This window comes from Eptatretus burgeri, chromosome 3, assembly GCF_056783735.1.
Source record: "Eptatretus burgeri isolate ZD-2024b chromosome 3, Ebu_testis_v1, whole genome shotgun sequence".
In the NCBI taxonomy this organism is placed as follows: Eukaryota; Metazoa; Chordata; class Myxini; order Myxiniformes; family Myxinidae; genus Eptatretus; species Eptatretus burgeri.
In genome coordinates this window covers 100,710,974-100,727,876 of record NC_140963.1, presented here as the reverse complement: position 1 = coordinate 100,727,876, position 16,903 = coordinate 100,710,974, and the positions used below count along the sequence as shown (strand labels likewise).

At 43.3% G+C, this 16,903-nt stretch overlaps 1 protein-coding gene across 2 annotated transcripts in view; it reads left to right on the top strand.

Moving 5' to 3' along the window:
* The first annotated feature begins 11,393 nt into the window (after positions 1–11,393).
* Positions 11,394–16,903, top strand: part of LOC147030537 (uncharacterized) — a 31,921-nt gene continuing 26,411 nt past the window's right edge. For both annotated transcript variants that reach the window (XR_015056436.1, XM_085874675.1), the window contains exon 1: positions 11,394–11,762. Coding sequence is in view for 1 of the 2 variants with exons in the window: in XM_085874675.1 (XP_085730801.1) it covers positions 11,655–11,762 (108 nt within the window). In the remaining variant the exon portion in view is untranslated. The remainder of the gene's footprint in view (positions 11,763–16,903) is intronic.

Genomic DNA, 16,903 nt, shown 5'->3' with positions numbered 1-16,903 from the left:
CCATGCACGTATGGCCACGTACGTACAGGCACGCGAGAGCGAAGGAATGGCCTGTGTGGTTGTTGTTCTGGCACGCGGTTTGAAAGTTTTTTTTTTCTGCACGTACGGCCACGCACTCGTATCATAAAATACAACAAAAAAAACAACAACAACAAAAAAGAAACAAACAAACAAAAAAACTTTTCCCTTCCCTTTTCACCTGAAACCCCACATAATCACGTGACTTCCAGTCCCAACTCTTTTTCTTCCTTCTCTCCCATCTTCCCTGCCAATCCCCCTCTTTTCTCCCCTTTCAAACTTTCCTTTACTCTTCCCCCCTCTTCCCTAACCTTCAAAAAAACAAAACAAAAGAAGGTCTTTTACAATGCTTCAACTTCCCCTCTTTTCCCAGTTCTTCTTCAAAGTCTCTTCTTCCTCTTATGTGGCGACTTCAATTGTCATCACGCCAGTTGGCTAGGTGTGGGTACCTCTCTCACCTGCCATGGGACATCAGCAAAAGCTTTCTGTGACTCATTGGGACTGACTCAATCGGTCAACTTCCCGACCCGGATCTCAACCAATGGTACTCCATCTCTTCTGGATCTGATTTTGACAAATTTCCCTGACAATATCTGCTGCTCTTCCTTCGCTCCAATTGGTTCTTCTGACCACGTCCTTATTAAAGTGGACATCTCTCTGGCTGTTATCAGAGAACCACCTCACCGCCGTCGAGTCTGGCATTTCACTCAAGCCGACTGGCAGGGTCTCCGAGCAGCCATCAAACTTACAGACTGGTCTCCTATCACTACTTTCTCAAACATCAACTCATCCTGGGAATTCTTTCAAAGAAACTTGCTCTCCCTCATGCACAGATTTATCCCCTCTCGTGTTCAGTTGTCTTACCCTTCCTCCCGCCCTTGGTTTACTGAAGCTTGTGGCGAGGCAGTTGTCCTGAAACAACTTGCCTTTGCCTCATGGAAAGCAAACCCAACTGAGGGCAATCTCAGTTCTTTCCACAAAGCTCGGAACAAGTGTGTATCTACCCTCAGGAGAGCCAGAAAACAACATCTTTCTCATCTCAAGTCTGAACTCTCAAACCTCTCTCCCTCCTCAAAATCCTGGTGGCGTTTAATCAAATCTGTTTCTGGTGTATGTTCCCCCTCCATCCCCTCCCTTACCTCAAATGGCCGCACTGCTGATTCCACACGTGATAAAGCTGAATGTCTAAACTCGGTGTTTGCAGCTAAATCTTGTGTCCCAAACCCATCACTATCTCTACCCACTTTACCCAGTCGCACCCAACTGTCCCTGGACTCTGTTTCTTTTTCTCCTAACAAGGTGGAGAGCTTGCTTTCAAACCTCGAGTCAGATTCTGCAACCGGTCCAGACGGCATCAGCCCACGTGTCCTCAAAGCCTGCTCTTCTGCTCTTGCTCACCCTCTCTCTGTTCTATTCACCCTCTCATTTTCCCAAGGTCATCTGCCATCTGCTTGGAAATCTGCTAACATCACTGCCCTGCATAAAAAAGGTGCAAAAACAGATCCCTGTAACTATAGACCAATCAGCCTTCTCCCAATCATCAGCAAGGTTATGGAATCCATCATCGCTTCAGACATGAAATCCTTCCTCTTCTCCAATGGCTTGATTTCCAATCATCAATTTGGTTTCAGACCAGGTCACTCTACCCTAGATATGCTGCTACTGCTCTCCCATCAATGGATGGAGGTCCTCAATGCCAGACAGGAAATCCGAGCCGTATCCCTGGACATATCACATGCTTTTGACACAGTCTGACACCCTGCACTACTCACCAAACTCTCTTCCCATGGTATTCAAGGCCATCTCCACTCATGGCTCGCAGACTTCCTCTCCTGTCGCAGTCAACGTGTGGCCCTAAATGGAGTTCTTTCATCCCCTCTTCCTGTGCAGGCTGGAGTTCCTCAAGGTAGCGTTCTGGGCCCTGTTCTTTTTCTGGTTTTCATCAATGATCTCTCGGACTCTCTGGAAAATCCTCTATTTCTCTTTGCCGACGACTCCACCCTCTGCCGTACCATCTGTCATCCCTCAGACCGGCAAGCAGCAGCTTCTTCGCTCACTGCAGATCTGGATAAAATCACAAACTGGTCCAACACGTGGAACATGTCTTTCAATCCAGACAAATCTCACACTCTCACTATGTCTCTTCGAAAGGACCGTTTAGAACCCCCCCCCCCCCATCCACTTTCTCAACAATCCTCTGGAAGAAGTCTTTTCTTTCAAGCTTCTGGGTCTCACTATCTGCCATGACCTTTCCTGGGAAAGTCACATTTCCAACCTCGCCTCAAAAGCCAGTCGCCGACTGGGAATCCTCCGTCGTGCAAAGTCCTTCCTCGGCCCTCTTGAGCTCCTGACCACTTACAAAGCTTTTGTCCGTAGCCTGATGGAGTACTGCTCTCCCCTCTGGGCTGGTGCTCCTGCCTCCCACCTTTCTCGGCTTCACGCTGTCGAAACCAGGGCTTTTAAGATCATTGGCATCTCCCGCAATGAAGCTGAGTCTTTGGGCCTCTCACTCAATCACCGCAGGTTGGTCGGTGGTCTTTCTGTCTTCTACCGACTCCTCTCCAGCCTTGCCCCCCTGCTCTCTCTGCGATTTGTCCCCACCACATTTCCACAGGGCGCTCAAGGTCCGCCAACAACCCCCTTCTGGTAAAACTACCAAAATCACGAATCACTGCTCATCTTCACTCTTTCATTCCTCTTTTTTCCCGCCTTTGGAATAAACTTCCTCACTCTATTCTTTCCCATTCTTCCCTTCAGGCTTTCAAAACAGCTGTTCACCATCACCTCTTATCTTCCCCCATCCAAATCCTCGATCTTTTCTACCCCCGATAATCCACCCAAGCCCACTTCCTTCAATTCTCCTGCTTTCCTTCCTGAAAGTCCCTTTAATGTCCATCTTCCCCTCGCCATGTTCCCCGTCCCATCCCCATCCCTCTCCCTTCCACAGTTCACCTGTGTCTGTTCCCCAATGTTTTGTCCCTTCCACTCCCGCCCCTCTTGTCTCATGCCTCCTTGCTGTGAGTTGTGTGTTAGCTCTCATACGAGCCTCGACCAAGGTATACAAAAAAAAAAAAAAAAAAAAAAGTCTTGTGTTCAATTCGACCTTTCTTTCATCCGCGTCGAAAAATTCCATCTGTTACAATGCTTACTTTCTCCAATCTGTCAATTCTTCTGCACTCCATCCATTTTCCAAGGTGTATAATCGAATCCCTGACCTACAAATTTTAAAAATCCAATTTTGCTCTACGTACTTGTTAGTCTTCCATTACATTAATTGTTCCTTTTTTTCCAACTTCAGTGCAAATTCAACACACCTCCTTAAATCTACCTCCTCTGAACTCCTTCCCTGTTATACGCTCTCCTTACCTCTCCCATCTTGTCCCCCATCTGAGCATCTCTCCACTGTCCTCTGCCTTACTAACAGTTCCCCCTCTGATATCCCAAACTGTATGGTTTTGAAATGTCTCACACTCACATTCAGCACACTGCTCAATATCTCTATCACGCTCTTTCTTTCCTCTCATCACATCTCCCCCTCTCCCCACCCCTCCTCCTCCATGACCGTGCCTGCTCTCATCGTCTCCCCTCCCTCTCAAAGTGTCCCTCTCACCCCGTCCTCTCAATTCAGCCACCTCCTCCCTCTTCAAAGCAAACGTCACACTCTTCCCGCCACTCCCCAAAGCTTCCCCCTCACCCTTCTTAAAAGCTCCCCCAACACCTTTCTCTCTCAATTCTCCCCTCTCACCCTTCTCCCCAAAATGTCCCCCCTTGACACTCCCCTTCAAATCTCCATCCCTATTCTCCCTTCTCAAAGCTGCACCTCCTCTTCCCACCTCCTCAATTTTTTTTCCTCCCCCCCCCACCTGCTCCCATCTTCACAATACCTCTACGCAGTCTCATCCTTCCCCTCCTCCCCCATGGCCATGCCTGCTCTCATTGGCTCCCCTCTCTCTCAAAGCTACCCTCTCACCCCTTCCTCCCTTGCAAATCAACCACCTTCTCCCTCTTCAAAGCAAACTTTTCTCTCTTCCCCCTCAGCTCATTCCTCCACCTCCACCAATCTCCCACTTCTGTTTGCCCCCTCTCTTATTACTCCACACTACTACTCATCCCTTCACTACAGAGCCATTTGTCCCCCTCCCCATCCGACCTTCTCCCCGAGCTCTTCTACAATCTGTCATTAACTGTCAACAACTCTCACTACCTCCACCTCTCCCCCCTCACACTACCCTCCCCTCCCCTTCACCCAAAGCCCCCCCTCCATCTTCCTGAACAGAGTGTTCCTCAAACATCTGGGGCCTTCGCTCAAACCTGACATCTCTCCATACAGGTTGCCACTGACAAACCAGACATAATCTGCTGAACAGAAACTTTCCTCCTTCAAGACGTCTCTGACTCCCGAGTGTCTCTCCCTGGTTACTCCCTCCTCTGGTATGATAGACCTGAGCCTCATCCTGGCGGCAGAGTTGCTCTCTTCATCAATGACACTAATCCTCACTCTCCATGCACGACCATAACTCCTCCACACCCCCACGAATACCTCTGTCTATGGCTTCCCTCCACTCCCACCTCATGTTTATATGTGTACTGTACCGTCCACCTTACAGTGATGACTCCATCTACACCTCACTATCTTAAAACATGGATCAACTTCTATCTTCTCATCCAAACTCTCTCTTCCTCATTTGTGGTGACTTCAATTGTCATCATGCCAGTTGGCTGGGTGTGAGTACCTCCCTCACCTACCATGGCACTTCAGCAAAAGGACTTCTGCGACTCATTGGGACTGACTGAATCGGTCAACTTCCTGACCCGGATCTCAATCAACGGTACTCCATCTCTTCTTGATCTGGTTTGACCAATTTTCCTGAAAATATCTGACGTTCTTCTGCTCCAATCGGTTCATCTGACCACGTGCTTGTCAAAGCAGACATCTCTCTGGCTGTTATACGAGAACCACCTCAGCACCGCCGAGTCTGGCATTTCACTCAGGCCAACTGGCAGGGTATTCAAGCAGCCATCAAACTTTTTCGCTGGTCTCTCATCTCCACTTCCTCCGACATCAACTCGTCCTGTGAATTATTTCAAAGAAATTTGCTCTCTCTCATACACAGATTTATCCCATCTCGTCTTCAGTGGTCCTACCCTGACTCCCACCCATGGAACACCGAAGCTTGTGGCAAGGCAGTTGTCCTGAAACATCTTGCCTTCATATCATGGAAGGAAAATCCTACTGAAGGGAATCTCAGTTCCTTCCACAAAGTTCGGACCAAGTGTGTGTCTATCAAGAGGAGAGCCATGAAACAATATTTTTCTCATCTCAATCTGATTTCTCAAATCTGTCTCCCTCCTCCAAATCCTGGTGGCATCCAGTTAAATCTGTTTCTGGTGTATGCTCCCCCTCCATCCCCCCCCCCCCCATCTTACCTCAAATGGCCGCATAGCTGACACTGTACGTCAAAAGGCTGAATGCCGAAAACTGTGTTTGCTTCTAAATCTTATTTCCCAAACCCATCTCTTTCTGTACCCACCTTACCCAGTCGCACCCAACTGTCCCTGGACTCTGTGTCCTTTTCTCCTGACAAGGTGGAGAGCTTGCTGTCAAACCTCCACTCAGATTCTCCAACCGGTCCAGACGGCATCAACTCTTGTGTTCTAAATACCTGCTCTGCTGCTCTTCCTCACCCTCTCTCTGTTCTACTCACCCTCTCATTTTCTCAAGGTCATCTGCCATCTCCTTGGAAATCAGCAAACATCACTGCTCTGCATAAAAAAGTTGAAAAACCGATCCCTGCAACTACAGACCAATGAGCCTTTTCCCAATGATTGGCGAGGTCATGGACTCCATCATCCCTTGCGTCATCAAATCTTTCCTCTTCTCCAATGGCTTGATTTCCGATCATCAATTTGGATTTAGACCAGGTCAGGAAACCCTGGACTTGCGACTTCTGCTTTACCAACAATGGATGGAGGTCCGAAATGCTAAACATGAGATCACAGCCATCTTCCTTGACATACTGCGAGCTTGTAATATGGTCTGTCATCCCGTCCTGCTCACCAAACTCTCTTCTTATAGTATCCAAGGCAATCTCCACTCTTGCCTTGCTGACTTCCTCTCCTGCTGCAGTCAATGCGTGGTTCTTAATGGAATTCTTTCATCCCCCCTTCCTGTCCAGGCTGGAGTTCCCAAGGCAGCGTTCTGGGCCCTGTGCTTTTTCTGGTTTTCATCAATGATCTCTCAGACTCTCTGGAAAATCCTCTTTATCACTTTGCTGATAACTCCACCCTCTGCCATACCATCTGCCATCCCTCAGATCAGATCGGCAAGCATGAGCCTCTTCACTCACTGCTGATCTGGATAAAATCACAAACTGGTCCAACACGTGGAACATGTCTTTCAATCCTGACAAATCTCACACACTCACCATGTCTCTCCGAAAGGACTGTCTGGAATCCCCCCATCCCCCAATATATTTTCTCAACAATCCCCTTGAAGAAGTCCTTTCATTCAAGCTTTTGGGTCTCACTGTCTGCCACAGTCCTTCCTAGGAAAACCACATCTCCAAGCTGGCCTCCAAAGCCAGTCACCGACTGGGCATCCTCTGTTGTGCAAAGTCCTTCCTTGGCACACCTGAGCTCCTAACCATTTACAAACCTTTCATCCACAGTCTGATGGAGTACTGCTCTCCCCTCTGGGCTGGTGCTCCTGCATCGCACCTTGCTCGACTTTAAGCTGTGGAAACCAAGGCTTTTGTGATCATTGGCCTCTCCCGTGATGAGTCTTTGGGTCTCTCACTCTCTCACTGTAGGCAAGTAAGTGGTCTTTCTGTCTTTTACCATCTCCTCCACAACCTTGCCCCCCCCAACCTTGCCCCCCCCCGACCTTGCCCCCCCCGACCTTGCCCCCACTCTGTCTGTGATCTGTCCCCCCTGTATTTCCTCAGGGTGCTCAAGGTCTGCCAAGAAACCCCTTTTGGTGAAACCGCCAAAATCAAGAATCACTGCTCACCCTCACTCTTTCATTCCTCTTTGTTCCTGCCTCGGGAACAAATTCCCACACTCTCTACAATTCCACTCCTCCCTCCAAGTCTTCAAAACAGCTGTTCACAATCATCTCTTGTCTTCTCCCCATCCAAAATCTTGATCTTTTCTGCCCCCGTTAATCCACCCCAAACCCACCTCCTTCAAATTCCCTACTTTCCTTCCTGAAGGTCCCTGTAGTAGTGTAGTCCCATCTTGTTTTCCCCATGTACCCTGCCCAAACCCTCTGCCTTCCACAGATATCCTACTGTCTTTGTTCAACACTATTTTGTGCTTCCCTCTCCCACCCCTCTTGTATGTTCTTGCCTTGTTATATATTTTTGTGTATTAACTCTTACACGAACCTCAACTTGGTATAGAAAACAATAAAAAAACGGATTAATGAGGACCGGTTATAAGCGTATGACAAACGTACACTGAACAATTGGCATTACTTGCGGAGAACCCGAGACAGAATGTTGTCCACTTCAATACAAATGGCACAAAAGTGCTGGATATCACAGATTGCTGAATGTATTGTATGTTACGGTGTTGAATTGTTGACTCACTTTGCAATGGCAGGCTATTACATTACATCCGAGTGGATGCATTGGGAAGTCATCTATTTCTAAAAGGAGCTGAGTTTCTCCATCTGTAACATGTTATTCGAAAGAGTGTCTGTTTGGATCCCCATACATCCGGGTTTTCCCGGACACGTCCTCCTTTTCCACCCTTAAATCTCCATCCCACCGGATTATTATAATCTCAAAATGTCTCGGATTTTGGCATTTGTTTGCTTTTTAATTTTAAAAGGGATAATGTTTAAGATTTGGGATACTTTTCATCTTATTTTGATGATTAAACCATTTTAGTAAATCTTCCTATGGTGAGAACGTGCGGTTATGTAATGTTTGTGCCAGGACAGTTTGCTACACGTCTGGACTACTCCATCATGAGGACACACTTTTCAAGAGTTGCTTTTCCGTATTGAGCAATCGCATCACAGTCTCATTAGGTCTGTTCCAGACCTTGGTTAATTTTGACTGCAAAGCGCCGTCCTTCCACTCTAAATACTAAATTATTCCTGAAAACATTGTGCTTGTTCAAAATGTTATATAACTACTGCTTCAAATGTATAACAAGTAGGAAGAGAATCAGAAAGACAATTGTGCTAAAATTGGGCAACTGCAAAATTGGGCTAAAACGCCGGCACACGTCGAGTACGTTATCGGTAAGTTTGTATACGTTAAGAGCACGCTGGCATACGTCGTAGTACGCTGGCATACGTCGTAGTACGCTGGCATACGTCGTAGTTCGCCGAGCTGTTAGACAAATTTTCCATGCTTGAAATTTCCCGAAGTATGCCAGCGTACTACGACGTATGCCAGCGTATGACTCACACGTTCCGCATAATGCTGGCCATAAGTTGTAGGCACGTTACGAGATCGTTGACACACATCGACACACGTTACTTGTACGTTACTCATAAGTCGAAACATGTCAAGGTAATGGTTAGCATCAGTGTTCCAGACTCCATGTTTTTTTTTTTTTTTATTCCTTCGGTATGACGGTCATGTTGACACTTCGATTTCTAGTGCAGTTATAATATCATATAATTAATAGGCTGCCGCTCAACGATTTAAATCATAACCGTCATACCGAAGAAAAGAAAAAAAAAACCAGGGAGTCTGGAACACTGACGCTAACCATTACCTTGACGTGTTTCGACTTATGAGTAACGTACAAGTAACGTGTGTCGACGTGTGTCGACGTGTGTCAACGATCGCGTAGCGTGCCTACAACTTATGCTAGCGTATGCGGAATGTGTCATACATAGAGTACGTCGAGAAATTTTCAACATGCTGAAAATTTCTCGACGTACTCGGCGTACAATGACGTATGCCAGCGTACTACGACGTATGCCAGTGTGCTCTTAATGTATACAAAACTTACCCATAACGTATTCGACGTGTGCCAGCTTGGTTCGGCAAATTTTTCATACGTCGGCATACGCTGGCTAAAACGTCAAGGTGTGACAGCGGCTTCACACTTCGATGTCTCGTGCGGTTATGATTTGAATCATAGAGCCGCAGCCTATTAATATCCTACGCCATGTGATCGTCGGCGATACGCTTCCGTGCGCTATGCATACGTTAGACTATCGTTGGGCATAGGTTGTGAACGCCGATAACACGCTAAGCATTCGTTGGCACAAGTTATCTATATGTGATTAAAACGTTCTGTGTACGTTACTAATTCGTTATGCATACGTCCAACACGTTATTATATGCCCCCAATTTTTTTTTTAAACATCAATAGTTCAGCGTACGCCAGCGTTTTACATACATTTTGATACGTTGCCATACACTGGCTAAAACGTCAAGGTGTGACAGCGGCTGAAAACAATATTTGCGTTCCCAACAATCTGACCAAACATCATCACTTGTAGAACTTGAACAGCACTTGGGAGAGTGCATACCTCCACCAGGCTGAACAGGTTACCTTTTGTATCCCACTGATAGACCAGATCTGGTTCCAGACCTGAACCAAAATCTAATCGGCTTCTTTGTGTCACCTATCCAACTCATCCACCAAGTTTCGTCCTAATCCATTCACAACCTTTTGATATATCGTGCTATATATCATTTTTGGCCCTATCTCTCAATGGTGAAAAATCACATTAAAAAAAATTTGAGCATCCATATCTTGATTCGGATCTTCACCAAAATCTAATCAATCTAATCAATCAAAATCTAAAAAAACATAACCTCTCTCTGTGCACCTTTGGTGGTGGAGGAAAAAAGGCATGCATGATGATCTTCTCAAGAGACATAGAGTTACCAGTATTTACACCAAGGCAGATCAGTGCTGTATTTGGGGGGAAAAAAAGAAAAATAGAAAAACGAAAGATGAACAAAAGATTAATGATGCAGTTTGAAAGTTGTTTATAAAATTTGATGCAGCACCAGGTTCATCCAGGGTCCGCGTCAATGAAATCATGTAATACGAGTACAAATATATTTTCTGAAAGAAAGTGATAGATGCGGTTAAAATGAGCTTCAGAGCAGTGAAAACTTGCTGATGCCTGGCCCACTTCAGCCTTTTTACACAGCAGCCAGCCTTGACCACTAATATCATGATCAATCATATTTTCAAACAATAGCAAAAGGTGTGTTACTGTAGATTTATCTTTGTGACATCATTATATTTTAGTTGGCGTCCCCCATCGTCTAAACCTTTTTGGATGTATTGTCTACTGAGCCCGCAACACCTGCATGATGTTTAACCTGCAGAAACTGATTTGCAAGGAAGCTTTCAGAGTAGTGTTCGCGAGAGGGAGTGAAATTTGCTGTACAGACCAGGTAGACGTTGGTGACTCAAATCTTTCAGTTATCTTTCGCTAAATATAGCCAGCAGTTTAATCCTGCATGGTTAGTCACTATGACAACTGCTGCAGTGATGTCAAGTGTTGTGTTCATCTCGGTGCAGGGTTATTTCGATGTGACAAACTTTATTTCAATCCCACTTATGTCCACTGCATACAGTATCCACGCCACCAGGAAATGAAGCACAGGCCAACCGAAAGTCACACACGCAAGGCAAAACTCCCCTCCCGTGGTTTTGCCTTACAAGTACTGACAGTATGGGAATAGTCGCATGCAATAAGCAAGGGAATCAACAAACAAGAAAAGAGAAGAAAGAGGAGGGAAGTAAACGCTGACCTGCAAGTAAGGCCAACAAAAAAAAAAATGTTGCATTGGCGTAACGGGTCACTGAAAAATAGGGTGGGTCGGTCGGGATCTTTTTTTTTTTTTTTTTTCCTAATAAATCCCTCCGAAAATCTCCCCCGGCTCGAGTACCACCCTTTTTTGTCGGCGGGTTCTGTCCGAAACACTTCTGGGTTTTTGCGATCGCGATCGCAATCAACAAGATACTTGAAAACGATAGCAAAACAACAAAAATAGCAATAAAATAGGGTCGGCAAAATTTTTCGATAGCAAAAAAACAAAAAAAAAACGTAGGGTCGGCGGAATTTTTAGGGTCGGGCGGGTTACGCTAATGCAACATTTTTTTTTTTTGGCCTAAAGGAGATGGGTTTAATTGGTGCGATATGATGAATGGGAGCAGCGAACATTGCAAGTTGGCATAGGGCATGACTGGAGATCTGGTATCGCACTGACTGCTCAACGTTCTGGAAGTAAGAATGAGATTAAACAGCCTTAGAGAGGCAGTTCCACAAACAGGAGAAAAGTGGATGGGGGAGGGGGGAGGGCCGAGGTGGGAGGGGTAGAAATTGATGTGTGGCCTTAATAAGAACGCATGCATCTTCGAGTTTCTATGGAGGGTCGGAAGGCTGAGAGAGCAGAGGGAGCTATACCAGAGGAGAGGTGAGAGAGGCTACTGACCCGTCTACCGTGTGAGAGCCTTGCGATTCATCTTCATTACTGGAGATGCCAATGATATTGAAAGCCTCAGATTCTACAGATTCCAGGACAAACGGACAAAATGCCAGGGTGCCAGCCTGTATGTGACAGCAGTACTCCATTGAGTGATGGACAAAGTTCTTGTAGGCTGCGATTCCTTCTGATCTTTCAAAGAATGACTTGGATTGATGGATGATGCTGAGCCAGCTTTACGATGTGGTTGGCCCAGGAGAGACCCCGGCTGAAGGTGAATCTGCAGAGACCGAACCTCTTCCAGTGGCTGACCATGAAAATAGATCAGTGAGTTAATTTGATGATCTTTCCAGAGTGACACTGTGACACTGTTACGAGACAGCATTAGTGATTTTTGACACTTTTTAGTTCGTGAAATTACCAAACATTGAGAAAAAAAATTTCACCTCATTGGCAGTTTCAAAACCATTTGAAGAGTCTTCCATTATTCAAGAGGTCTAAACGATGTACTCGGGAATAATGTTTTGTTTCTGTTAATTATATTCATCGTCTCACCTTTGAGTTCAATTTGACGGATAATCAGCCAAGTCATCATCTTGTTCTAAGAGTAGTGATGCATCTAATTGTCAGACAAGTGGTACGGATAATGTGTTTTTCCCTCTTATCACCAACCAGGTCCAGAATCACCCTTCGTACTCATCTCAGGTACTTCATTGGGGGGGGAGGCCTGTGAGGTCAAAATATGTATGCGGAAACCGAATCGACCATGGTTCTTTCAATGCAAATCAGCAGTCCACCCACCAAAGGTTTCCTGAGATGATGGATGTCAGGACAGGGATGCAAAAGAAGCCACAGCACCATGATTGTCGATATTGCCATGGTGCCGCATGGCATGCAGTGCATGCAACTTGCCCCAAGACAAAGCTCAGACTGAAATGGCAATGAGTCTGTCAAAAAAGGGAACCAAAATTATTTATTACAAAAGCCTTGGGCGCCTTGTTTCAATCTCCTCGCCATGGCTCTCCCTGAGTTCGCACTCTCCTTCTCTGCCGTTAATGAAGCATGTCAAAGCTTATGGTAGAAATTCACTTTGCTCATTCTGCTCACTCCGTTGTTGGAATTTCCATTTTGGTTTTCATTCACGTTTTATTTTTTCCTCGCCCGACACAGAGTGCTTTGGGTTTCTTTGCTTAATCAGGTGTGCAAGATTGTGTTACGTGTAATGTGCAGACCTCCTGAGTCGTTTGTCATTCCCTGTCATCTCACAAGCCCAAAGTGCCCTTCCTTGCAGGCTGCCATCAACGGCCGGCTTTGTCAGCTATCCAGGGACTCGGTGTGGATACTGTACTCATACCTGTTCTCGCGTGCTGCTTACCCTTTCTTGGCTGGAAATTAAAACTAATGGACACCACTTTACCCCTATGAAGTTTTTGCACGTGCAATATGATTAACCCATTCTTGATTGCAGCTTTCAAGAAACATAATTATATATATAGGAACACCTATACATGGACATATTAAAAAAATACACCATCAGAGAAATACTTGTCTAAAGTTGCAATGGTCTTCTGATATCTTGCACTCAGAAATCATATTTCCTTTGAGGGTATTCAACTTGTTTGCTCCCTGTCATGTAGGCACTTATAAGACCTAAACCAGGCAACATTTCTCATTAATTTATCACAGAGTGTTTTATAAAAGCATCTGTGAATTGAAAAAATAATGCTTACGACATCTTAAATTTGGGCGAGACATAATTATACAATTAAAACAGGAAATTAAATTCCTTGGTTCGACCTCACACTGGATATTTCAATTAAATTGCAGGTTTAGATTTCCTCCCACCTCACTCTCCTCCATTCCTGTTCGTCCTTTCCAACTTTGGCTCCTGTTCGTGCTTTTCAACCTGTTCGTCCTTTCAAATAATTGCAAATGTAGAATTATATATCTGATCAGTATGAAAAAAATTGAGGGTCCTCTCGGGCTAAAATGGTTCACAGAAAAAAAATTGATGACATCATCAGTCACGTGATTTGGCAGCCATATTATATTAAAAAAAAAACAAAAAAAACTTCAAAAATCTTCTTCTGAAGTGGCTGAACAGATCGAGGCGAAATTTTAAATATATGACCGCCTATCCATGAGGAACAAAAGGTTCATGCATATGACGTCATAGGTTGCATGGTTTGGCAGCTGTATTGGATTTACCCCAAAAACCTATGAAAATCATCTTCTGCAGGGCTGCTGAACAGATCGAGGGAAAACTTCATACAAATGTTCCCAAAGCCCTGGGGATATCAGGGTATTTATGAATAATTGATGTCACATGGTCTGGCAGCCATATTGGATTAAGTGAAAATCTTTGAAAAAAAATCTTTCTCTTGAACCACTTAATCAATCGATGTCAAACTTCAGAATTACGATCTTGGAAAGGTGGAGAATACGTATTTAAAATTTCACCTTGATCGGACACATGGTTTAGCATCAGGAATTATTTAATTCTTTGATATGGGTTCTTTTTGATTTTTGTGATTTATTTTTTATTATTTTTTTAGAATAAGGCTCACTTGGCTGTGTCTGGATGGGTTTGAGGGTGGAGGAGTAGCAGCTGAAATGCGAATCCTATTCAGGTTCCTCCTGATGATTTCATCTTTGCTTTTAGCTTGTTTGGGTTCCTTCTGATTACTCTAATGAAGGGCTGTACCCATTTGGTCTTCCATTTGATTTGAATTTAATATATTTTAATTCCATTCTAAATTCAATTGAATAATAATAAACATCATGGGTCAGGGTCAGGTGTCCAATCAAAGTGAGACATCTTGGTACCCGGTCATCATTGCCAGCAGTTCTAAAGTGGCAGCTCTAATTAGGTCTCTTATTAATTACATAACACACCATTACAAAAACACAACACAAAACAAGTCCTGGCGAGGGTCTGCAATCTCTGATTGCTCTTTCTCTTGTTTTTTGATTGCAATTTGATATATATATATATATATATATATATATATATATATATATATATATATATATATATATATATATATATATATATATATATATATATATATGTCCATAAATACATATGGAGACCACAAGGGGAAAACCAGAGATGTCAGGATAAGTCAATTTTGAAGATACTGAAAAACAAAGTTTCAAGACTTTGGTGGACTGTTTAATAACTGTCATACAGATTTCTTTTCCAGTAAAAGGAAGAGTGATCATTGGCCGATCAAATTAAGCATGTAGCATTTGCCAAGCTTCTGTGTTATTTAATTTAAGAGCAAAGAACGAATCAATGTTGCAAACTGACATCACTGCTTATTCCCTTGTTTAATAATTGCAATGCAATTTTAACCCAGGATGTGTAGCAAATTCATGCTTGTTGGTTATTAGCGTACATTACATGACTTTGGTGATCACAGATCATTTTTTTCAACATTAAACGGTCATTGTTTTTTTGTTTGATTGGTGTTCAACGCCATACTCGAAGGGTATTTCGCTTATATGACGACGGATTCTCCATTTCTTACTCCGTACTACTTAATATGATGGAAAACCGGGAGGAAACCAAGGATAAACCACCCCCGCGGTAGCCGAAGTCACTTCATGTGACTCCCTCATATGCCTAAGCAGGTTGATTGTGCATTGGGTACATCGAATGAGGATGGGTACTCAGATGCGCTAACCATTAAGCCATGGCGTGGGTCCCATAAAAGTCACAATAAAGGTTTGACCAGGCTTGAACCACGATATGCACCAACTACAGAGCCCATGATATAACCAAATAGGCTATTCTAGTGCTCAGAGTTTATGCTGTGAAAGTTTTACAACCTTTCATTTTTTAGTTTGTCAACTCTGCATATTATGGTGGAACAGTTAACATGAATGAAAGGGAGATAACCAGGAGTAAAGTACTGACAACTCTGGGTTTCTACTTGTTCAGCTTTGACAACACTTGTTTTTTCATTGCATGGCTAAACTTTATGCCATATAAATTATGTGACACCTCTGGTTATTTGTTAAAGTAATATTGTGAGAGGAAACCTTATGTTGCCAACTATTGGCAGGTGCAATAATCCTGAAATTTATAAAAAAGTGACATCTCTGGTTTTCCCCTTGTGGTCTTCCTAATATATATATATATATATATATATATATATATATATATATATATATATATATATATATATATATATATATATATATATATATATATATATATATATATATATATATATATATATATATATATATATATATGACAAACATATAAATTTGATAGCATTTATGGCGGATTCTGATGGGGTGTTTTCACATTTGTGTATTATCGGCCGTGCGTCAGGGGCCACACTTTAGGCCGCCAGGCACCACCAGTGGTTGGCGGGCAGTGCAATGAAGAACAGTGATACAACCATTTCTTTTCTGCAAATTTATTACTTGCAAAATTGAAGATTTTACAAGTATATTGGTCAGTCAATTTTGTTATTCTGTCTGTTTGTTTGTCATTTGCCTATATGTCACAATTCTAAACCCATCAGCATGAAACTTTACCAAGTTGTAGAGGTAGTCTCAACTGAGAAAAACCATTGACTTTGAGGTCAAAGGTCAAATGTCATCTTGAGGTGGATTTTATAAAACCATAATTTTTCATCCGATTCACTTGAGAGTTGAACAGGATTTGCATATCGAGTCACTGAATTGGGAAACTAACTATTTGAGGTCAAAAGATCAAAGGTAAACTCAAGGTCAAACTTTTAAAATCAATTATATGTGAAAAATCGTCAATTTTTATCCGATTCACTTGAAAATTAAACAACAATTGCGTAGTGCATCACCGTATTTGGAAAGCAACTAATTTAGAGGTCAAAAGGTCAAAGGTCAAGTCATGGTCAAACTTCTAAAATCATCAATTTAAATCTGAAAAAGAATCAATTTTCATCTGATTGACCTGAGCTTTGATTGAGATTGTCAATTTTAATCTGAATACAATGGACAGTTTGATGTATCCATTTGCAACCTTTGGAGAGGGGGTGGATTTTACAAGTATTGTGCTCTGCATTCTGACGTCTTTTTCTTGTTACTTGCAAAATCGAAGATTTTTTCAAGTATATTAGTCATTCGATTTTGATATTCAGTCTGTCTGTGTCTGTTTGTTTGTTTGTCTATTTGTCTGACTGTTTATCACCTTCATGTCACAATTCTAAACTGATCTTCATGAAACTTCACCTCGTGCATATTGTTTGTCATAAGGGTTTGTCATGAGCAACCCGCCAATTATTTTGGAGGCAACATTGATCAAAAGGTCAACATAGGCCAAAAGTCAAGAACTTAGGTGAGATTTATAAAATCCTCAATTTTCATCCGATTGACTTGAAATTTTAAGAGGATTTATATTTCAGGTCACTGAATTCAAGGAGCCAATTATTTTTGAAATCAACATCGACCAAAAGGTCAACACAGGCCAA